General features: G+C 35.9%; 4 protein-coding genes across 11 annotated transcripts in view; 3 read left to right on the forward strand and 1 right to left on the reverse strand.

Annotated features, from left to right (window-relative positions):
• Positions 1-1967, forward strand: part of LOC123680947 (matrix metalloproteinase-24-like) — a 74956-nt gene extending 72989 nt beyond the window's left edge. For all 4 annotated transcript variants that reach the window (XM_045619073.1, XM_045619074.1, XM_045619072.1 and 1 more), the window contains 3 exons: positions 1065-1332; positions 1575-1715; positions 1779-1967. In XM_045619073.1, coding sequence (XP_045475029.1) covers positions 1065-1332; positions 1575-1715; positions 1779-1888 — 519 coding nt within the window. In that variant the 3' untranslated portion in view covers positions 1889-1967. The remainder of the gene's footprint in view (positions 1-1064; positions 1333-1574; positions 1716-1778) is intronic.
• Positions 1968-2994: 1027 nt separating this feature from the next.
• Positions 2995-9511, forward strand: LOC123680940 (matrilysin-like). Its single transcript, XM_045619063.1, has 10 exons — positions 2995-3271; positions 3567-3719; positions 3989-4092; positions 4884-5045; positions 5660-5796; positions 7031-7189; positions 7986-8193; positions 8271-8355; positions 8420-8687; positions 9483-9511. The coding sequence occupies exons 1-10, from the start codon at positions 3185-3187 to the stop codon at positions 9509-9511; spliced, it is 1392 nt and encodes a 463-aa protein (XP_045475019.1). The 5' UTR covers positions 2995-3184.
• Positions 9512-10586: 1075 nt separating this feature from the next.
• LOC123680954 (C-factor) lies at positions 10587-14713 on the reverse strand. Of its 2 annotated transcripts, none has more exons than XM_045619090.1 (5): positions 14575-14713; positions 13806-13857; positions 13395-13585; positions 13191-13334; positions 10587-10868 (listed from the first exon to the last, which is right to left on the reverse strand). In XM_045619090.1, exons 1-5 carry the CDS (start codon positions 14698-14700, stop codon positions 10644-10646), a joined length of 738 nt encoding a protein of 245 aa, XP_045475046.1. In that variant the 5' UTR covers positions 14701-14713; the 3' UTR covers positions 10587-10643. The 2 variants fall into 2 exon arrangements, with proteins under 2 accessions (XP_045475046.1, XP_045475047.1); XM_045619091.1 differs by lacking the exon at positions 14575-14713 and adding an exon at positions 14082-14247.
• LOC123680952 (thioredoxin reductase 1, mitochondrial) lies at positions 11057-22817 on the forward strand. Of its 4 annotated transcripts, none has more exons than XM_045619088.1 (7): positions 11057-11177; positions 16519-16739; positions 17158-17288; positions 18363-18740; positions 19053-19299; positions 20285-20643; positions 22386-22817. In XM_045619088.1, exons 1-7 carry the CDS (start codon positions 11150-11152, stop codon positions 22513-22515), a joined length of 1494 nt encoding a protein of 497 aa, XP_045475044.1. In that variant the 5' UTR covers positions 11057-11149; the 3' UTR covers positions 22516-22817. The 4 variants fall into 4 exon arrangements, with proteins under 4 accessions (XP_045475044.1, XP_045475045.1, XP_045475042.1 ...); XM_045619089.1 differs by lacking the exon at positions 11057-11177 and adding an exon at positions 14282-14532; XM_045619086.1 differs by lacking the exon at positions 11057-11177 and adding an exon at positions 14791-14921.
• Positions 22818-23066: the final 249 nt, after the last annotated feature.

Below are 23066 nucleotides of genomic sequence, written 5' to 3' on the forward strand. Positions count from 1 at the left end.
GTCCAATCCTATCCTATTCTTGTGTCCGATCCTATTGTCCTATTCTAAACTATCCCGTCCGGAACCCCTAAAGTGTCCAATTCTATCATATTGTCTTGTCCTATCCTATTCTCTTTTCCCATCCTATTTTTCGGTCTTTTTCTATTGTCCTGTTCTGAACTATACTGTCTTATTCTCAAGTGTCCAATCCTATCCTATTCTCTTGGCCGATACCATTATCCTATGCTAAACTAGCCTGTACTATCTGTCTTATCCCAAAGTACTCAATCCTATCCTATTATCTTGTCCTATTCTATTCTAGTGTCCTATTCCTAAAAACGAATAAAACGCTATTCCTGTCCTATCCTATCATATTCCAAACCTGTCTCAAGTCCTAAACTATCTTCCTATGATATACTTTCTTGTCTTATCATATTGTCCTGTTCTAAAATTTCCTGTCCGAAACTGTCCCAGTCTGAACTGCCCATCCTATACTATTCTTTTGCCCTATCTTATTCTCTTGTTCTATTTTTTTTCTTATTCTATCCTATTTTATTATTATATCCTATTATCTTGTCCTATCCTTTTTTTCTTGTCCTATCCTATTCTACTGTCCTATTCCCAAAAACGAATAAAACGCTATTCCTGTTCTATCCTATCATGTTTCATACTTCTCTCAAGTCCCAAACTATCTTCCTATGATATACTTTCTTCTCTTATCATATTGTCCTGTTCTAAAATATCCTGTCTGAAACTGTCCCAGTCTAAACTGCCTTTCCTATACTATTCTTTTGCCCTATCTTATTCTCTTGTCCTATTCTATTTTCTCAACCTACCCTTTTAATCTTGTCCTTTCCTTTTCTCTTGTCCTATTCCATTCTACTCTCCTATTCTACTGTCCTATTCCCCTGTCCTGAACAATCCTCTTCACAGTTTATCTATCCTAAACTCGTTTGTCCTATTATATTCTATTCTTTTTCCTAGGTACTAGTTATATGAACTATTTTGAATGTAATCCATCATTTGATATTTCCGTTACGAAAATTTCTCGTGTTTTTCAAATACTTGAAGACATGTTGTTTCAGTATATCTGGCGTCTTCAAGATCTCAACAGAAGAGTCTCAGGATATCCGGTCCTGATGAGACACATGTTCCAATATCTTCCAGAGAATATAAAAAAAATTGACGCTGCTTATCAGAGATCAGATGGGAACATGATACTTTTTACAGGTGATCTTTATTGGGTATACGACGGGACCAATTTTATTGAAAACAGTCCCAGGTCCTTGATGGATTATGGTATTCCTCAGGGAATAGGTGGGATAGATGCAATACAAACATGGGATAGGAACGGTGAGTTGTTTTTATTTAGACATTGACTGCAGAATTTTCACTATTTTTATAGTGAATTTGAACAATTTCAATGCGTTGTTGAAGAATGTATCGTTCCATTTTTGGTAATGGCATAGTTTTTACTTGTCAAATGTCAAAATTTGACAGCTTCAAAAGTGACGGCTGCACAGATAGCGGGCAATTCAAAAAGATTTGAAAACTTTTTATTTCTAATTTATCGAAACTTTTTTCACTTTCTAAAGGTAAAACCTACTTGTACAAAGGTGATAGATTTTGGAGGTTCAATGAAACAAGTAAAACAATAGACCCTGGTTATCCCCAACCCATAGAGAAATGGGGTGGTATCCCAAGTAACATCGACGCAGCTTTATCGTGGAAAGATGGTAAGTAATCAAATTTTAAGAAGAAATTATTTTTCGCGAAACATGAAAATTTATTTTTTTTAGGTAAAACGTATTTCTTCAAAGATGACCTGTATTGGATATTAAACAACAGGGATGGTATAACGAGTGATTCTCCCAGGTCTTCAACGAGAGAATGGCTTGGATGTCCCTGAAAATATTAGACTGATTCATTGGTGATAACATTAAGTGTTTTTTATTTATTATATTGTTCGAATAAAAGTTGGAATTGTTGATGTGTTTGATATTATTGGTGTATTTGTGAGAAATTGGAAAATCGCTTTTATTAAAGTTCCAGTATTCGTGAAATTTGAACTGTTAGATTAAATATTGACGAAAAATTTTTTTTTAAAAAGTTAAATTCATTGAACTTTTTGGGAATAAATGACTAAATAACTGCTCGAGTTAAATGAATCAGAGTTAATCTGCTTTTTATTTTTTGATTTTATTATTTTACTCATAGTTCGATCAGAAAAAAACTTTGAGAAAGTAGTCTAGCGGTGTTAAATCACAAGATCTTGGAGGCCAATTCTCAGGTCCAAAACGTGAAATTAGGTGGTCACCAAACGTGTCTTTCAATAAATCGATTGTGGCACGAGCTGTGTGACATGTTGCGCCGTCTTGTTGGAACCACAGCTCCCTGACATCATGGTTGTTCAATTCAGGAATGAAAAAGTTAGTAATCATGGCTCTATACCGATCACCATTGACTGTAACGTTCTGGTCATCATCGTTTTTGAAGAAGTACGGACCAATGATTCCACCAGCCCTTAAAGCGCACCAAACAGTCAGTTTTTCTGGATGTAACGGTGATTCGACATACACTTGAGGATTAGCTTCACTCCAAATGTGGCAGTTTTGTTTGTTGACGTAGCCATTCAACCAGAAGTGCGCACCATCAAATGGACGTAGTGCGCGATACGTATTCCGCACAGAACCATTATTTTCGAAATAAAATTGCACTATTTGCAAGCGTTGTTCAGGCGTGAGTCTATTCATGATGAATTGCCAAACCAAACTGAGAATAAATCACTTGACAGCTGCTAAATCGGTCACCATCTTGAACAGTAATGCCAACTTAAAGTTATATACCTCGGAAAAAAACACCCTATATATATATTAAACTCTGGTGGATGAGCTATATCAAAGCGCATCCGCCATTATATACTTATTAATAATATAAGATATTTGTCACATAGATAGGTTTCTATCCTGCAGGAAACGTGCAATTTATGCGGTTGGAATTCCAAAAAATAATAAATATTGTGTCGAAAAGGAGGAGAGGAACGAGCGCGCAAAAATGCGCACCTTAGTTATATTTCTCAATGGGCGATTCCCTTTATCTTTTGAATTACCGAAATAATTTTGGGTTCTACACCAATTACATCATATAAACCATAACTCCACTTGTATCTAAACTTCTTTCCATTCGCTACAAGAGAACAAGTAAAATGTTGTTATTCTATTTTTTGTGTGTGATTCATATCTGCTGGAGCTTACCAGTGCAAAGAAAAGCCATTCTACGCTACGAAAACGCTGTAAGTGTTGTTTCATTTATCTTTTTCAATTTTTTTTATGCCTACTTATTCACTGCTTTTTCCAATATTGTCTTTTCTTTTTGAATCTCAATTATTCTAGGATCAAATTCTTTCAAGTCTATTCTTTCTCTTGAATTTTTAGGTAAAAAACTCCATTCGTTCGTTGTCTAAAGCTTTTCACGAAAACTATAATGATTATCTGCATGAGATTTGATTTAAAAGTCATAGAATTGAATTAAGAGTTGTCGTTTTTCATAATATTGTATTCATAATTCATTAATCGTCTTTTTTACAGTTGAATTTTATGAAACAATATGGATACCTCAAAGAGGACAAGGGAAATTTTTCTAGTTATACAAACAGAGAAGAGCTTAGTGAAACTATAAAAACTGTACAAAGATTTGGAGCACTCAAAGAAACAGGTAGATTGGATGATGCTACTATGAAGGTATGAAAAATAATATTTTTTCGCTTGATTAAAAAGATTTTAAAGTTTCTCGATTTGCATCAAAATTCAAGTCATATTTTGTAAACATATTTCTAATATATCTCTTACATTTCGTGGTGCAATAAAGTGACAACAATGATATTGTTCGGTAATTTCCTGAAGTCAGAATTTACGCAATATCATTTTGATAACTTTCACCACCTGATGAAACAGGAAAATTTGTCTAAATTTATCTATTTGGTTTTTGGTTAATTTCAAGTGAATTACAGCTGATGTCTACACCTAGATGCGGCAATGCTGATGTTCTGAATGGAAAAAGACACAAGAGATATATTTTAGTAAAAGGATGGAATAAAAGACATATTACCTACCAGTAAGTATATACAGGGTGTTCCTGAATTTGAGGTATAAAATGGAAAACAATTGCCCGTAAACGCTTTGATTTCGATATACAGGGTGGTCCTTGTATCCTTCTTTTTGTGATGATTATACCAGTTTATCGAATTTTTATTAATTTGCGATGAAGATTGAGTGAATAAGTACCAAAATTTATGATTAATTTATTCATATCAGCTTACTAACTGGATCTCCATAATAAATTGTATTTTCCCGAGGAGAACTAGAAAATTGTTTGAAATTTATTTCTCGTAACTATAAAAACCAAAAAGTGTAGTACTGGACCAAAGTTTCTTTCAAAAAAAGTTCTGGAGGAAAGAAGCGAGCACTGTTCCAGAAAAAATACCACCCTGTAGATTTGCATTCAAAATTTGCATATCACGAGATGGAAACTTCAAATTGAAATATCTATGCCAAATTTGAGTTTAATATTTTGGAAAGAGAAGGTACTATGAGAAAAAAACTAAAAAAAAAAATCAAATTTCAACACCATGTATTTCGAAACCAAAGCGTTTGCAAGCGTACGTTCATAGGACTTTTTTTCCTAAAATTATCTAAGGATTCTCTCCCACCTAATTGCAATCACAAGACGCTCTTCCTCCAAATATTTTTTTTTTTGAAAGCATCAAATTTAGTTTCCAGTTGAACTGTATTATGTGTTACTTCATAAAATCAGTCAAGTAGGCCGTATATAAATTTTCATGAATAAACTGTCTTGACTTAAATATCTTGGGGGAACTTTTACTAAAACACAAAAAAAAATTCCAGTGTGAAAAATTGGCCTACGAAACTTGGTTCAAAAACAGTGGATGCCCTCATTAATAAAGCCTTAAAGACTTGGGGAGATTATGGTAACCTGAAATTTAGAAGAAAATCAACTGAAGATGCTGACATCATAGTTTCGTTCAACCAAGGTGATCATTATGATGGGTAAGTCTTTGAAAGATTATGCAGTCCTCATGCTTAGTAAAGTTCCATAACGTGGAAATTTTTGAAGTAACAATTTTCAACCGAGAAACCAAGAGCAATAAAATATTCCTAAAATCAACAATAGTACCTACAAACATTTAATAAAACTCAGTCTTTATGCAAATACGGTTTTATGTCGTTTGTGATATTCCTAATTCCCAAGATCAACGAGAAATCGAAAAATATAGGTTTTTGTCAACGTTTCAGCCTACAGCAGCAATATTCTCAGTTGTTCTTGAGGGGCTCAAACGGTTTCGGTTCTTCACATCACTAATTGTCCCAGCTGCTCAAAATTCTTCAGTTTTAATAGCTGTGAGTGCAAAATTTTCACCAATTCTCTAGTGAATTTTAATCATTTCAATGCGTTGTTGAAGCGAGTATCGTACCATTTTTTTGTAATGGCGTAGTTTGTACTTGTCAAATGCCAAAAGATGACAGTTTCAAAAGTGACAGCTGTCCAGATGGAGGCTATTGAGAATGAAACCTCTTATTGGAAAACTCTATAATTCAGATGAAATATTCAGAAACCAACTATAATAGTGGTTAAGTCTTGTGCTCTAAAGCTAGTTTTTCAGATTCCCTTTTGATGGTCGTGGATATGTATTGGCTCATGCCTTTTTTCCATTACCTGGTTCATCTTTAGCTGGGCACATTCATTTCGACGCTGATGAGAAATGGGTTAAAAGCACACCCAATCAAATATCATATGGCGGTAAGACGAAATTTTCATTTTTATCTACAGCTTCAAGTGTCTTTCTCTGGATGTATTTATTATCTAAGGGTGTTTTTTTTAGAACTATAGAACTTTAAATGGCAATAAAACAACGATGGATTATTCGATTGACATGAATTTTATTTATCCGCAAGATAATCTTGTGGCATTACATTTTGAATATGATTTCTGGCATATGACCGCCACGGCTGGCTCGGATGTAGTCCAATTTTCGATGACTTTCTCCAACATTTGTGGCCGTATATCGGCAATAACACGGCGAATGTTGTCTTCCAAATGGTCAAGGGTTTGTGGCTTATCCGCATAGACAAATGACTTTACATTGCCCCACAGAAAGTAGTCTAGCGGTGTTAAATCACAAGATCTTGGAGGCCCATTCACAGGTCCAAAACGTGAAATTAGGCGGTCATCAAACGTGTCTTTCAATAAATCGATCGTGGCACGAGCTGTGTGCCTTGTAGCACCGTCTTGTTGGAACCACAGCTCCTGGACATCATGGTTGTTCAATTCAGGAATGAAAAAGTTAGTAATCATGACTCTATACCGATCACCATTGACTGTAACGTTCTGGCCATCATCGTTTTTAAAGGAGTACGGACCAATGATTCTACCAGCCCATAAAGCGCACCAAACAGTCAGTTTTTCTGGATGTAACGGTGTTTCGACATACATTTGAGGATTAGCTTCACTCCAAATGCGGCAGTTTTGTTAGTTGACGTAGCCATTCAACCAGAAGTGCACTTCATCGCTAAACAAAATAAAATGGACGTAGTGCGCGATACGTATTCCGCACAGAACCATTATTTTTGAAATAAAATTACACTATTTGCAAGCGTTGTTCAGGCGTGAGTCTATTCATGATGAATTGCCAAACCAAACTGAGAATAAATCACTTGACAGCTGTTAAATCGGTCGCCATCTTAAACAGTAATGCCAACTTAAAGTTATATACCTCGACAAAAAATACCCGTTAGAAGTGGCCTCCTTGGAGCCATCCCAAATATTGGAGTTCATTAGAACTCTGGAACTGGAAGGCGAGCTGTTAATCAAGTTATGGAGAGAATAGCTCTGATGGAGGCACAATAGACCATTGGGTCGCTGTGAAATGGAACCTCCTCAATTAAATCTTAATCTCAATTATTCCATTGGCGCATGAATGAGCCTTCAAATTGACCAATGAATCAAATCGACTATTTGAATCAATTTTTTCCAGGCACTGACTTCTTCTCTGTAGCGTTACACGAATTAGGTCATTCTCTAGGGTTGGGACATTCAACAGATGAAAGATCTATAATGTTCGCCTACTACAAAGAAAGTGACGAAAACATTCGACTCAGCCAAGACGATATTTACGCCATGTACAAATTGTATAGTAAGTTTGAGCGAATTTCATCCAAATAGTAGACCATACAGGGTGTTCCTAAATCGAACGTACAAACGAAAAGGGGAGATTCCTCAAGTGAGTTTAAGAAAAAAAAGTCCCATAAACATGGGGTCGCAAACGTTTTGTTTTCGAGATACAGAGTGTTGAAGTTTTGAATTTTTTACGTTTCTTGTTGTAATACATTTTTTGTGTTGATTATACGAGTTTATCGAATCTTCATGAATCATCGCTACAGATCAGGAAAATTTCCATAAAAACTGACACTGAATTCATTCACCACAGCTTACAAAGTGGCCTTCCCATCATAATTTGGATTTTCACGAGGATTTCGAGAGAATCGTTCAAATTTTTTTTTCTCGAAATCGTTGGTAGGTACGACAAAACTACAAGAGACCGAAAAGTTTAGTATAAGAACAAAGCTTCTTTTTACATTTTTTCAAATTAACAGTTGCTCACCAAAAAAAAGTTCTGCAGAAGAACAGGTGGCAGTGTTCCAGAAAAAATATCACCCTGTAGATCTTCTATCGAAATTGCCATGTCACGTGGTGGAAACTCTCAAATGTAATATCTATGCCAAATTTCAGTTGTATATCTTGTGAAGTGTAGATACTATGAGAAAAAAACTTGAAAAAAATTCAAACTTCAACAATCTGTATCTCGAAAACGAAACGTTTGCGACCCCATGTTTATGGGACTTTTTTTTCTTAAACTCACTTAAGGAATCTCCCCTTTTCGTTTGTACGTTCAATTTAGGAACACCCTGTATAGTAACATCATATTCCAGTCCAAAGGCCAATTGTCGAAACCACAAAAGCAACAACGACTAAACCTCAGACGACAACAAGACCAACAAACTCAACACCTCCAACGAACACCACTCCAAGGTCGCCAAAATTCATACCGATTCCGAATTTTACTCAGAAAAGAACTACCCAAGAATCAACAACTACCACACCATCAACCAAAAAACCTCCCATTTGGAAAGGCCGCAAGTAAGTTCAGTTGAAATGGTGAATGCGAAACACAACAAAAAGTAATTTCGCATTCACCAATTCGATAATATTTACAGATTGAAGTCAAAACCGGATATTTGCCAAGTGAAATTTGATGCTGTCGCCAAAATATGTGGGAAAATCTTTATATTCAAGGATGAAGTGAGTAGATTCAAGACAACAGACTAAAAAAAGCATTGTTGGTGTTTTTCGGATATTGTTTCAGTACATTTGGCGTCTTCAAGATCATAATCAGTCGCTTCCGAATAATCCAGTGCCACTCAGGCAAATATATCCTAATCTTCCTGGGACTATAAGAAAAATCGACGCTGCCTACCAGAAGGGAGATGGAAATGTGATACTTTTTACTGGTGATGTTTATTGGGAATATGATGGTCTGAACTTCACGAGAAATAGTCCTAGGTCTGTGAAGGATTATGGAATTCCTGAGGGTAGTGGAGGTGTAGATGCGGTTCTAACATCAGAAGTGAATGGTAAGAAATATTTTAAACACATTGGATAAGGTAACACTTCGCTAAATAATAATTAATAATATTTTTATCATAAATTCGATTTTATTCGTCAACATGGTCCTCTAACTTTTCAATATTTTTTTCTGTGGAAAGATTAGTCTTTATTCCGCAATAGGCAATCATTTTTTCATTAGAACCAAATTTCTTTCCCTGAGCATTCTTTTTAGATTTGGAAAAAGCCACTTTCATTATCACTGGGGGTCAGATCTGGAAAATGAGCTGGGTGATCAAGCAGTTGGAAGCTCAATTCGTTCAATTTGATCATGGTTTCCATCGATTTGTGACATGGAGCATTGTCTTGTTGAAAAAGAATTTTTGTTTCTCACTTTTTGTTTTAGTTTCTGCGCTTAATCGATCTAATAACGTTACGTAATGTTCGCTGTTGATGGTTTTACCTTGGTCAAGGTAGTAAATGAACAATATACTGAGTACTTCCGAAAATACGGATGCCATAATCTTGCCAGCTATTGTTTTGCACCTTTTGGACAGTTTTCACCGATTATTTTTCACTCAGCTGATACTCTATTTGACTGAGGACTGTAATGATGAATCCGTGTGTCATCCACTGTCAAATATCGACGCAAAAATTCTGTTTATTTCGCTAGAACAGCTCCAAACAGTGTTTGGAATCGACGATGCGTTGTTCCACTTTGAGCAAAGCTTTCTCATACGGAGTTTCTTCATAATTGGATAAGAAGTTAAGGCTCTTCTGCGGTTTGTGTTTTTTAAACCAATCTGAACTTTGGTTTCGTGTAGGTCTGTCTGGGTGTCCGCAAACCTTGTAACAGCCTCAACCTTCACAATTCTTATCTCAATTTAATGAAGTTTGGTGACTCAGTTCGGATCGCAGATGGACCCATTCGAATTTCTGCTTTTCCAGGTATGAGAAAGAGCAGAATCTGCAGTCTTCTTCTGCTAGAATCATTCTTATTAGGTACTTCCTGAGGTGGCAATGCCTAGTAAGGAATCAAGTGTGGAGGTGTGGCATATTCTTGCTAAGATCCAGAAACTTCTGAGATGTTTCTCTTTTGGTTTTTTCCTTCTCCTGAAACTCTTTCTTGTAGGTACCTTTACCTTATACCACAGAAAGATGATGGCCAATGAAAGGATTTGAGCTCCTTTTCTGGAAAGAGTGTTGGCCTCTTCATTTCCTTCAATTTTCGAGTAAACGGAAACCCAGACTGACCAGACCTTGTTATTCTTGCCTATTTCATTGAATTTCCTTCGGCACGCTAATACCATTTACTGATTGCAACCATCTCTGCCTGAAAGACACTTGGACAGCATCCTAAGGATAGTACGCATCTGGTGTCAGCCTAATACTTCAGGTTTTAGAACCAACTGTGTACTATTTCTACAATACTTGATACCATTTATCGTCAAAGTATTTTTTCACATTTAACTTAATTCCTTCAGATAAAATCTACTTATTCAAAGATGATAAATTTTGGAGGTTCATTGAGACGAGTAAGACAGTTGGTCATCCTCAACCTTTAGAAAAATGGGGTCTCCCAAGAAACATCGATGCAGCCTTGTCGTGGAAAGATGGTAAGGAAAATTGCAAAACAAAATATTGACCTCCAGTGAAGATTTCTTGTATTGAACAATTTTTTTCACAGGCAATACATATTTCTTCAAAGATGACTTGTATTGGGTTTTATACAGAAGGATATCTGCTCTGAAGAAAACTCCTATGTATACGAAGCAATGGCTGGGATGTCCTTAAAAAATATCAATTTGATGATCTCAAATAATTTTTTCAAGTACTGAAAAGCGCCAACACAACAATCCACACAAAACTTCAACGATGAAAGCTACATAAGATAGGGTGAAATTGAGATATACAAAAAAAAAACATTATATCCCAAATATATTTATTGTATACCAGTATAAATCTTAAAATAGCTCAATTCTTATTCACCACTCTAAACTTTTTCCATCGTACTGATAGAAACCTCCATTGTGATTTTCATTCAAGTTTTCAATGAAATTCATTATGTGAGAAATACTCTCATCCACACTTAGAGGTGCTCCTGGACCACCCATATCCGTTTTGACCCATCCAGGATGAAGGGCAGTAGCCAGTATACCATCTTTCTTCAAATCAAGACTCAAAGACTTGGTAGCCATATTTAAGGCAGCCTGAAAAAGGAAATATTTGGCATAATTTTATATCTTGCATATCTACTATTCAATACTTTTGGAGAAACCATTGCCAAAAGAAGAAGATGTCATTCTGTGTGCCTATCCACAGAGTATTATTAGATTGTACTCTATGGATTGTATAGTTTGACACAAGGTCAAATGGTGAAGAAAAACGGGCAATATAATCAAAATTTTAGTTTCGTGTTGGTATTTTTTTAATAAATACAAAAAGACTTGAGGTAGAAGAAGCTCTACCTACTATCAAGTAAGGGTAACCGATGAAGTCCAGCGACAATGGTGGAGGAGGTAAGTTTTCTTTAATTTTTCCGGTATCCTTGAGTTTAAATTTTGCTAAACCGATTCAAATTGACAAATCTTAGAAATTAATTTCACCTCAAGGAAAATAATCAAAATTGCATGTTTTTTTCGGCAAAATAGCAATATTGGTACTACTTGTGATCGAGAACAATTTGTTCCAATTTCGATACCAAAAATATTGGTATTTTTTTAATATTCGGACTATATCAAATTGTTTATTCATTTGATAGTTCGGTCTTCCTATTGTGAATAAATATTGAAGTAATTTTTTTCATACAAACAGTAAATTTTCAAGAGAACAAACAAGATTTTAAAATTTGAAGAAAAAGCGAAGTTAAATCGAGATAGAGAACAAAAAAATATTTTTGACGGTCAGTTTAACCTATCTAACACACAATTTTGGTCGATCTATAAGCATCAATTTGTCAAGGACGTCACAACCCCTTGGAAAAGATCAATATTCATCAAGTGAAAATATTAATGAGGCCATATGAAATTGCTCTCAAATTATATTGTTCTGAAATCTTATCAGTTCGATGATGAACATGCATATTGCATATCACATGATTATTAGGTACCTGAAAAATTGTAATTATGAAAACGTCTGCAAATATGGGGAAAGATAACGGTAAATGTTTTCATAGGTATCTGAAATTCAAATAACACTGATCCTACTTAGGAAAAAATCACGCATTGTATATTTCACACGGAGAATGCTGTTATTCTGTTCTATTCGAAATCTCGTAACTCTAAAACTATCGAGAATAGGATTATTTGATCGTAAAATGCATTTCAAGCAGTTCTGAACAATTTTGGATGGGTGGATGTATGTCTGTGTGTCCGCAAACCTTGAAACAGTCTTAACTTAAATGCAATTTGGTATGGACTTTCAATTTGGGCCCTAGATGAAGGAATTCAGATTTTCGAGATGAGGGCTGGACTGGGCCTTATAAATATGGGCCCTCAAACGTTTTGTTTTCGAGATAAAGGGTGTTTTTTTTAGAGCTATAGAACTTTAAATTGCAATAAAACAACGATGGATTATTCTATTGACATGAATTTTATTTATCCGCAAAATAATCTTGTGGCATTACATTGTAAATATGATTTCTGGCATATGACCGCCAGGGCTGGCTCAGATGTAGTCCAATCCGGACGTCCAATTTTCGATGACTTTTTCCAACATTTGTGGCCGTATATCGGCAATAACACGGCGAATGTTGTCTTCCTAATGGTCATGGGTTTGTGGCTCATCCGCATAGACCAATGACTTTACATAGCCCCACAGAAAGTAGTCTAGCGGTGTTAAATCACAAGATCTTGGAGGCCAATTCACAGGTCCAAACGTGTCTTACAATAAATCGATTGTGGCACGAGCTGTGTGACATGTTGCGCCGTCTTGTTGGAACCACAGCTCCTGGACATCATGGTTGTTCAATTTAGGAATGAAAAAGTTAGTAATCATGGCTCTATACCGATCACCATTGACTGTAACGTTCTGGCCATCATCGTTTTTGAAGAAGTACGGACCAATGATTCCACCAGCCCATAAAGCGCACCAAACAGTCAGTTTTTCTGGATGTAACGGTGTTTCAACATACACTTGAGGATTAGCTTCACTCCAAATGCAGCAGTTTTGTTTGTTGACGTAGCCATTCAACCAGAAGTGCGCTTCATCGCTAAACAAAATAAAATGGACGTAGTGCGCGATACGTATTCCGCACAGAACTATTATTTTCGAAATGAAATTGCACTATTTGCAAGCGTTGTTCAGGCGTGAGTCTATTCATGATGAATTGCCAAACCAAACTGAGAATAAATCACTTGACAGCTGTTAAATCGGTCGCCATCTTGAACAGTAATGCCAACTTAAAATTATATACTTCGAAAAAAAACACCCTATAGGAATTTTTCCTCAAAATTATCCAAGGAATCTCTCATTTTCCTTTCTACCTCCAATTTAAGAACACCTTTTTATTATCATAAAGTAAAAGTACTCACTTTGGAGCACCTGTAGGGGTAGAGACCACCTTCTTTATTGAGTCCTATAGATCCCAGAATAGATGTCATGTTGATAACTGCACTCTCCGCGGAGAATTTTTTTTGGGAGTTTTCAGCGCCTTTTTTCAAGAGAGGGAGCAGGGCCTGTAATTCAAATTTAATAAAAATTCCCGCCGATTAAATTTTTTTTTTCGTAAAACCCACCTTGGTTAGCATAATAGGACCTATTACGTTTGTCTGAAAGGTCTCAGTCAGCTGCTCAGTCTTCAAGAAGAGTATCCTTGTGGATTTTGGTGAATAACCGGCATTGTTGATGAGCAAATTTAGACCATCGTCTTTTACAATGTTCTCTACTTCCCTTGAGAAATTCTCGAAAGTTTCCGTATTACGGATATCTACCAAAATAATTTATTACGATAATTCAATATCGGTTGTTCTTGAGTACAGGACTTCCCAAATACGATGCTTATTGAAAGCACATCGAGAACTATAAGACTTATAGAAAAAATCTCTTATTTCGAAATAATAAGATATCAGAAATTCTTATAGTTTCCGAGATGCTTTCAGTAAGCCACGAATTTGGGACACCCTGTACAATTTATTCATACTCCTTACCCAAGTTGAGAATCCGAACATTTGGATGTAGGGCAGCTATCTGATGTAAATCCTGAAAATTTTAATTCGACGTCATTCACTTGTATGAATTCTATCTGATTTAATATCTTCATTATTTCAAATTGCTACTCCCATTTAAGCCTTTTCTATTTTTACCCGTATCCATGTTGTAGAACATATTTAATTTTCCAATTATCTTTCAGTATCCCCAATTATTTAATGAAAAAGAAAACACGGAAAATTCCAAGGCGAAATATCGCCTGCAACCCAACATACATTAATGATGATGTCGTTCACTACGCTCATTCAGTAATCAGGAATAGTGACATGGCATTTTAATAATTTGTTACATCACCCATTCTAGATTCCACTAGAATTATTGTGATAATGGTACATTAAAAATGACTAAACACAATCGTGGAGGTGGGAGTGAAAACATCGATCGAATCCCAAGGTTTCATGCAAATAAATGATCGGACAACGAACAAGACCTTAGACAGACGATCAACACTGCTAGCTTCATCTATTTGATTGTCGTTTATAGCGCCGATTCGGGAACCAACTTCACGTAGTGGCAGTCGTATTTCCACGACGAAGTGGTCAACTGACAGATTCGAAGGAAAGTTTTAACCGTAAAGTTTTTCAACATCCGTTTGATACGCTTGAAGTGTCCTCTCCTCTAACCGACGGTTTATCAAATAATTTCCTTCGAGAATGGCTCCAACAGGTGAGAATTAAAACATAGATAACATTTGTAACTTAACCTTACCTTAGCCTTTTCGATATCCCGGCAAGTTCCAATAATGTATTTCGGTTGAATATCCTGTGTCACTATACGTTTTATCAGCCCTAAGCCAAGGCCCCTATTCGAACCTGTCACTAATATGGATTTCATGATATCCTATATATAGGATGTTTATATTATCACTGATTTCACTTAATTCTACACATTCCTTTAGTGATCATCGAGTTAAGCTCTATCAAGGTCATCGAAATCAATGGCTGCAGTTTTTTGTTTTAGAAATGCCACAATACGTGGAATCTGTCAGTTCAAAAAGCAGAATTTTGTTCTAGTGCAAAATAGGTTCGGCAAAAATTTGAGATGTTATAGCACAAGTGAGTCGCTATTCTTTAAGGCTGATTACACCATTTTTTGTCTTATCTACATGGTTAACCTTCAAATAGTGTCAAGTTGTGAAATATTTTAGTGGTAAGATTAGGAGGACAAAGAAATTCGAACTAAATTAACCACCTTGTCTTCTAATCTATAATGAACGGCGTATAGGGCTTCACTTTATTAATTACCTGAATAGCAATCTAATTGGAAATGTTGCATGACCTAACCCTTTCTAAGTTAATGAAGAATGTGGCAATACTTTGAGTAGGACAATAGTTTTTCCGAAATTAGTTGTCGTGACGTCATAACAATTAAAGGTTATCAAATTGGATTTTCCGATCAGTAATTCCGAAATTTGGAGCGTTATTAATAACATAATCTTCATAATATATCCTAATGTATTCGCTTGAAATGATAGTAAGAAAGCAATTGTATTCAAATTAGAAATAAATACTGGATTTTTGCTTACTCTTATGCTAACACATTGGACACACTCATTTTCATTCTTGTTAGCTCTGTTTACGTAAAATTCGAATACACGTAAGTAATAATTTAATTTTCGTTGAATTACACTTCATCTTAATAATTGGAAAAAAAACATCGCGAATTCAGTAATATTCGAAAAATACATAATGAAATGATGGTTCTATACCCAATCAGAACTTACAGGTGAACTGAAATTGTATTTCCTGATAACAGAGATTGCAATTGTTGTGTAATTCATTCGAGAGATCTGAGCTCTATATTATTAGGAATTTAATCTGCTATCATCCTAATCACATAACATGATCGTTTATATTGGATAAAAAGAAAGTATATCATCCCATTTCTCCATTGTACTTCTTCAAAGATGGATACTTCGGTTTGCGCGAATTGTTTCACGAAAAAAAAGAATAAATTGACATTCATAGCGAGTCACCATTGTGATTGCAATGAGGGGTTTTCTTCTAGGGGTGAGTTGGAAACATTTTTTTTGAGGAACGGAATTGTCAATGAAAATTTTTTTGTTGTTTTTCTCTCTACATTTTTGTTACTTTCTCACGTTATCCATTGGTTTATCTTTAGTTTTCTTATATTTTTTGTTAATTTCTAGTTTGTTCGAAAAATTTTGATTTGAGGGGAAATTTTCAAGTGTTTTTTGTTAATTTTTCTTTATACAATTTTTGCTGATTCATTGGCAGCTCTATATATTTTTTTAACGGGATAAATTTTGATTGTCCTTCGAAATAAATAAGAAACAATCGTAAATGGTTCATGAAATTGCCCAATCTCTACACAAATCAAAATTTCCAATAAATCCTCTCCAAGTCATTTTTTCTCTGTTTCTAAATTTCTAGAAAAAAACAAGGTGATTAGATAAAAAATTAATCCTGAATATCTACTGAATTTGATCAATATCTAGAGATTTTGATCCTCTATAACGGGAAATTTAATCAATTATGATTTTAATCTCACTTTGGAAGTGAAAAAGCTAATCTGTGCATTTGAACTACTCCAGTATGAAAGTAGATAACAGAATATAAAATTCTCAAGAAAATCAATCATTACTGGATCATATTTCATCGATATTTTTTTAACAGAAGTTTTTTTTAATAGGTGAAACCCCTGAATATGATTTGGTGGTTATCGGTGGTGGATCAGGTGGTTTGGCAGCAGCCAAAGAAGCTTCAAATTTGGGTGCTAAAGTAGCCGTCTTGGATTACGTCACTCCTTCACCGAGGGGTACGAAATGGGGTCTTGGAGGTACATGCGTGAATGTGGGCTGCATACCCAAGAAGCTGATGCACCAGGCTGCACTCTTGGGAGAGGCTATAGAAGTAAGTAACATCTGAGGAAGATTCTTGTTTTGAATTGGTCGATTATCTTGCTATTGCATTGCAGTATGTAATTATGCAAATGTAAGTAGATATTGTGGGAAAAACTATGTTTCCACAATCTGTACTATCATTTCATATAATTAATAAACCATGAGTACGCGTTTGCTATCAAAGTATTTCTATCTATGATTGTAATATAAACAGATTATTGTATTATATAGTTATTTTTGGCTTATTCACCTTGATTTAGGAGTGGATAGAGATTTGAAGCATTTTATACTCAGTGACATTAGCAGGAAATAGTAACTTTACTTGATTCTTTCAAAGCAGATCAACTATATTGAAACAATGCTAACTACTTCATCCTCGTAAAATTTTTTCAAAAACAAAGTTTTATCTCTTGGTTTTCACTTTTTAGGACGCCAAGAGTTATGGTTGGAAATTCCCTGATGCAGAAAACATTGCACACGATTGGGAGACTTTGAGGACGGCTGTACAGAATCACATCAAATCTGTCAACTGGGTCACCAGAGTAGAATTGAGGGACAAGTAAGTTGATGCCTTTAATACTCTTATTTCCTGCCTGCGACACTACTGACTTGGGAAAAATTCTAATCTATTCTTATGCAGCACACACACAGCAGCCGAAAACCTATAGAACCATTTTAAATTCAACCCAAACACCTATAAACTAATTTCATGAAAATTCAACTAGCAAAAAGCGAAATAAGGAGATTCCAGGAATTTCACTTATGTTCTTACGTCACACTTGTTTCATTCGCTTTTTCGATACCTTGCGTTTAAATTTCTATTCACACAAATTTCATGGTTATATTTCATTTCTATGTTGGTACTTGGAACTCTCCTGTCACGGCTTTATCTATACGCTCTATTAGTGATGACGTCACACACCGCCATTTTAGTTCTCCTGTCAGTGTTCGGAATCCAAACAAACAAATTGTCATTCAAATTAGTACGTTGTCGTTGAAGAAATTGGTTTATTTTGATACATAAGATTATTTAAGAAACGATTTTACTATTAATTGATAGACAGAAGGCACGAGATTAATGCCAGTAAGTTCGAACTTGAAGTTCAACTAATAAACACGGCTTTATACAAAATATGGGGAATGATACAGGATTCAAACTTATTGGTATTAACCTTGTTCCTTCTGTCTATCAATTAATACTGAAATCGTTTCTCAAATACTCTTATTTATGAAAATAAGCCAATTCCTTCAACGACACCGTACTAATTTGAATGTCAATTTATTTGTTTGGATTCCGAACACTGACAGGAGAACCAAAAATGGCGGTGTGTGAAGTCACACTAATAGAGCGTATTATCTGTCAAATTGGTGACACAGAAAACAGTTTTGCCAACCAACATTTTTCAGTGCAAAAATCACTAAACGATATTTATGCCGATATTCAATCAATTTCAATAAAAATGCAGTCAATTGAAGAAAATAATGTATAATACTCGTACAGAAGGCTCATTCTAACACTCGTTCATTCAAAAATACCCCACTTCGTGTCTCATTTTTTAATTTTGAACTCGTGGAAGAATATCAATGCCTTCTGCACTTATGAATAACTATTCTTAAACTCCTTCTCTTCCAGAAAAGTGGAGTACATCAACGGACTGGGAACGTTCAAGGACCTCCACACCGTTCACACCGTAACGCCCAAAGGGGAGAGGACTTTGACGGCGAAATACTTCCTGATCGCGGTCGGAGGCAGGCCCAGGTACCCCAACGTGCCTGGGGCTCAGGAGTACGGAATAAGCAGCGACGACATCTTCAGTCTGGACAAGGCCCCCGGCAAAACCATGATCGTGGGAGCCGGTTACATAGGCTTGGAGTGCGCTGGATTCTTGAAGGGACTGGGCTACGATGCCACTGTGATGGTGAGGTCTGTGCCTTTGAGGGGTTTCGATCAGCAGATGGCCCAGACGGTGGCCGCCGCGATGCAAGACAAGGGGGTCAACTTCTTGAATAGGTAAGAATTTTGAGGTTTTAATTGGTGATGAAAATTTAAACGTAATTATTATGGGTTTCATTTATCGTTCTTTCGGTTTATCAGCAGAAAATAGTCAAATTCAGTTTCCAAAATAGGTTAAATCACTTCGTTACAGCTGCTCAAAGTGGCATCAGTGCCTTGTAGGTTAGCTTGTACAACCAATCCGATGCAAGCAAATATGACAGATAAGAACTCTGTGCTCTTCTTATTCTATTGGTAGTCATTGGCTCCTCCTCTAACCTGATAGAACTATAGCTATCTTTACCTAACCTCACAACTGAACCGTTTCAGATGTAACATAACAGCAGTGGAGAAACAGGCCGACGGTAAACTGTTGGTCAGGTGGATAAACGACAAGAAAGAAGAATTCTCAGATACCTACGACACCGTTCTGTTCGCGATGGGAAGGAGGGCCTTGACCAGGGACCTTCATCTGGACAAGCTGGGCATCCCGCTCCACGGAGAGAGCGACAAAATCGATGCTGTGAACGAGCAGACCAACGTACCTCACATATACGCAGTCGGTGATGTGCTCTTGGTGAGTAAATTCATCTTACTTATGAATTTAGGCGAGATATATTAGGGGGTGTGACCATTGCTGTTATTGAATAATGTTCAGACCCTTTTCACGTAAATTCGAAGAATTTGTAGGAAAATTCTAGCAAGCTGCTGTAAAATGTAGTTATGTTCGATAAAATCAATGATATCTTGAAGACAAAAATAGAGGGTTTTCCAATGAGAGGTTTTATTTTGATTTATAAAAAATTAATGCGTTGTTGAAGTGTGTATAGCTCCATTTTTGCATTAACGTAGTTTTCACTTATCAAATGTCAAAAGATGACAGCTTCAAAAGTGACAGCTGTCCAGATAGCAGCAAAATGAAAGCGTTGTAGGTTAAGAGGCTCATAACAAAAAAATAATAGTTTGACTTAATTTTCGTCTTAGTATAACCTAAAATTTTTCGCATCAATCTCAGAGTAATAAACATAGATAGAAAGAGCATATGTCATTTTCAGTAAGCAAATTTTGTCCCCAACATGAACTATCAAATTTGACATGAAGCGCGCGGAAATGAAAACATATCAGTCATACGATATTTCACTCAATTCGCGAGTTTTTCCACAAAGAATGCACTTCTTATGTCCCATAGTGAATCAACGTTTCATATTCACTCAAAATATATCGAAATAAATACCTAAATATATCAGAAATTCAGAAAACAAACTTCAAGCGCGCCAAACGACGTGGAATAACCGATGACACTAGGAGAGCAAAAGTTGCCAAACCTTGGATTTCAGCAGGTTGATACAGAAAATAATAAATATTCTGCTCATTATAAATTCGACAATTGGCAAAAATATCGGATTCCAAATATTCAAATTTGCATATTTAATTGGAAATCACTCAAATAAATATATTTCATTCAATATAATATACATTCATAACGACATAGTAAAATTGTGGATTTTAAAATATATCACAATCACAATACAAAAACCTTCACCTGGTATCTCTGTCTCCAGGACAAACCTGAACTGACCCCTGTGGCTATCCACGCTGGACGTTTGCTAGCCAGGAGGTTGTTCGCAGGTGGCCAGCAACAAATGGATTACGATAATGTTGCCACAACCGTTTTCACCCCAATGGAGTATGGCGCTGTAGGTCTCAGCGAAGAAAAGGCTAATGAAACGCACGGCGAAGATAACATAGAAATCTACCACGCTTTCTACAAACCAACCGAGTTCTTCATTCCTCAGAAAAACATCGCTCATTGCTATATAAAGGTTGTCGCCAAGAGGGAAGCTCCGCAACAGGTCTTGGGGATGCATTTCGTGGGACCACAGGCTGGAGAGGTCATCCAAGGATTTGCCGCTGCGATTAAGTGAGTTACTAGTTTTCATTGGCTCTGGGGATTGAAGTTCCTCAGGGATCTGTTTTTGTCTCCACATTATTCGAGCAATAGGCTATTTACCAACATAAACATATTTTAGTTTTGCAATTTGTTTGAAGTGAGGTAAAATTGATTTTACTTTGTATTTTATTCCTTTGATTGCCAAAATTTCTGAGAAATAACAGGCCAATTGAAAAGTCTCCGGTCTACAATAGTAAAATACATTTTTTTGGCAAAATTAGATTATATTATTCAACATAGTTGCCTTTGAGAGCGATACAGCGATTATAGCGATCTTCCAACTTTTTGATAACATTTTTGTAGTACGATTTGTCTTTCGCTTCAAGATAGGCCTCAGTTTCGGCGATTACTTCTTCATTGGCGCTAAATTTCTTTCCAGCAAGCATTCTTTTGGGGTCTGAGAACAGGAAGAAGTCGCTGGGGGCAGATCTGGCAAATACAGTGGATACAGAAACAATTCATGCAATTTTGGCATTGTTTTCATTGTTTTGTGACACGGCGCATTGTCTTGATGAAACAGCACCTTTTTTTTTCTCCAAATGGGACCCTTTTTAACGATTTCTTCCTTTAAACGATCTAATAACGCTATATAACAATCGCTGTTGATGGTCTGGCCCTTTTGGAGTTAATCAATGTATATTATACCTTGCCATTCCAAAATACAGATGCCATAACCTTGCCAGCTGACTGTTGTGTTTTTCCTCGCTTTGGATTTGTTTCATCGTATGAAGTCCACTCAGCTGACTGTCGATTGGACTCCTTAGTGAAATGATGGAGCTATGTTTCATCCATTGTCACATATCGACCCAAAAATTCAGGTTTATTGCACTTGAACAGCTTCGAACACTGCTCAGAATCATTAACACGTTGTTGCTTTTGATCGATTGTGAGCTCGTGCAGCACCCATTTTGCACACAGCTTTCTCATGTACAAATATTCGGGAATGATATGATGTACACTTTCAGGTGATATCTTCACAATGTCTGCTATCTCGATCAACTTCACTTTACGGTCATTCAAAATTATTTTGTGAACTTTCTTGATTTTTTCGTCGGTGACATCCACTTTTGGGCGTCCACTGCGATCGCCGTCTTCGGTGCTCATTTCACCACGTTTAAACTCAGCATACAAATCAATGATGGTTGATTTTCATGGTGCAGATCCTGGAAACTTTTCATCAAGCCAAGATTTCGCTTCGGCTGTATTTTTCCCTTCAAAAAACAATATTTTATCAGCACACGAAATCCTTTTTTTTTTTTTTTAATCTTTTTTCAAATAATAAAAGGAGCTAAGCTTTGCCACTTTTCGAACACTTGGAATCACTAGGATGATGTTTATTTTTATTTTATTTTTTTTTAATACTTATAAATAATATGTTATATAAAAATGTATGCAACTGGCTGGAAGACTGTGGTCGATAGCCATTTGATTTATCAATAAATTTAATTTCTCTCTCTCTCTCTAAAAGGAGCTACACTCACAACGCAATATCTCACAAAGTAATGGTCGGACTGCTGTCAAATTTTGACACGTATTGTTTGAAGGTTGGTACTAACTAAAAATCATATGGATTCAATACTAGCACCGCCATCTGTGCATCAGACCAGGGACTTTTCAATTGGTCTAATATCCATGCGAATTGAAAAAAAAAATCTTTTAAATAGCTTTCATGCATTTCTTTGGTAAGTGATGCTTATTTCCGTTTGTTTCAGATGTAATTTGACCATGGACGCCCTGATGAACACTGTGGGTATTCACCCAACAGTTGCGGAGGAATTCACAAGAATAAACATAACCAAGAGATCAGGAAAGGACCCCAACCCAGCGTCTTGCTGCAGTTAAGTTAAACTCGAGCTAGAAGAGATTGGTCTACCATCTTTTACGTTAAGAAGTATTTGGATTATGCACGCCCACTAAAACACTCATCTATTTTATTTATTGCGTTTTAAATAGAATAAACTTACACGTAATTGAGATTCGGCATGATATTACATTGAACTTGTTGCTTTAAGTGTACAAAATAAAAATGAATGTATGTAATTCCGTAAAAGTCACTTCCGGTTTTAATTAGAAGGATTGTGATTTGTTTACATTCGTTAGCAAGATATGTTGTATTGAGAATCATTAAAGTATTTTTAGAGAAATTGGGTTTTTTTATTTACAAGTTGATTCGAGTTTGATCTCCGAATAATTTTTCTTCATGAAGTAGAAGCACAAAGTATCGAAATCTACATCCTGAAACCACCCTAAATACACCATAAGAAGTGATCAGTTTCTTTCTAACACAACTCAAAACTAAGATATTCACAATTTCATAGAAAATTTTAGATTTGAATAAGTAGTAAAACTTTTCTGCTAAGAATCGAAGACTAATTCTGAATCTACAATCTGAA

Source organism: Harmonia axyridis, chromosome 5 (assembly GCF_914767665.1).
Source record: "Harmonia axyridis chromosome 5, icHarAxyr1.1, whole genome shotgun sequence".
NCBI lineage: Eukaryota > Metazoa > Arthropoda > Insecta > Coleoptera > Coccinellidae > Harmonia > Harmonia axyridis.

Excerpts from the sequence above, each read along its gene's own strand:
- LOC123680940 (XM_045619063.1), top strand. The coding sequence starts at position 3,185 with ATGTTGTTATTCTATTTTTTGTGTGTGATTCATATCTGCTGGAGCTTA. Across the intron at positions 7,190-7,985 it reads CGCCATGTACAAATTGTATA|TCCAAAGGCCAATTGTCGAA; the intron begins GTAAGTTTGAGC and ends ATCATATTCCAG. Across the intron at positions 8,688-9,482 it reads TCTAACATCAGAAGTGAATG|GTCTGTCTGGGTGTCCGCAA; the intron begins GTAAGAAATATT and ends GGTTTCGTGTAG.
- LOC123680954 (XM_045619090.1), bottom strand. The coding sequence starts at position 14,700 with ATGAAATCCATATTAGTGACAGGTTCGAATAGGGGCCTTGGCTTAGGG. Across the intron at positions 13,586-13,805 it reads TGTTCGGATTCTCAACTTGG|ATATCCGTAATACGGAAACT; the intron begins GTAAGGAGTATG and ends TTATTTTGGTAG. Across the intron at positions 13,335-13,394 it reads GTCCTATTATGCTAACCAAG|GCCCTGCTCCCTCTCTTGAA; the intron begins GTGGGTTTTACG and ends TTTGAATTACAG.
- LOC123680952 (XM_045619086.1), top strand. The coding sequence starts at position 14,804 with ATGGCTGCAGTTTTTTGTTTTAGAAATGCCACAATACGTGGAATCTGT. Across the intron at positions 14,922-16,518 it reads TTTGAGATGTTATAGCACAA|GTGAAACCCCTGAATATGAT; the intron begins GTGAGTCGCTAT and ends TTTTTTTAATAG. Across the intron at positions 16,740-17,157 it reads TCTTGGGAGAGGCTATAGAA|GACGCCAAGAGTTATGGTTG; the intron begins GTAAGTAACATC and ends TTCACTTTTTAG.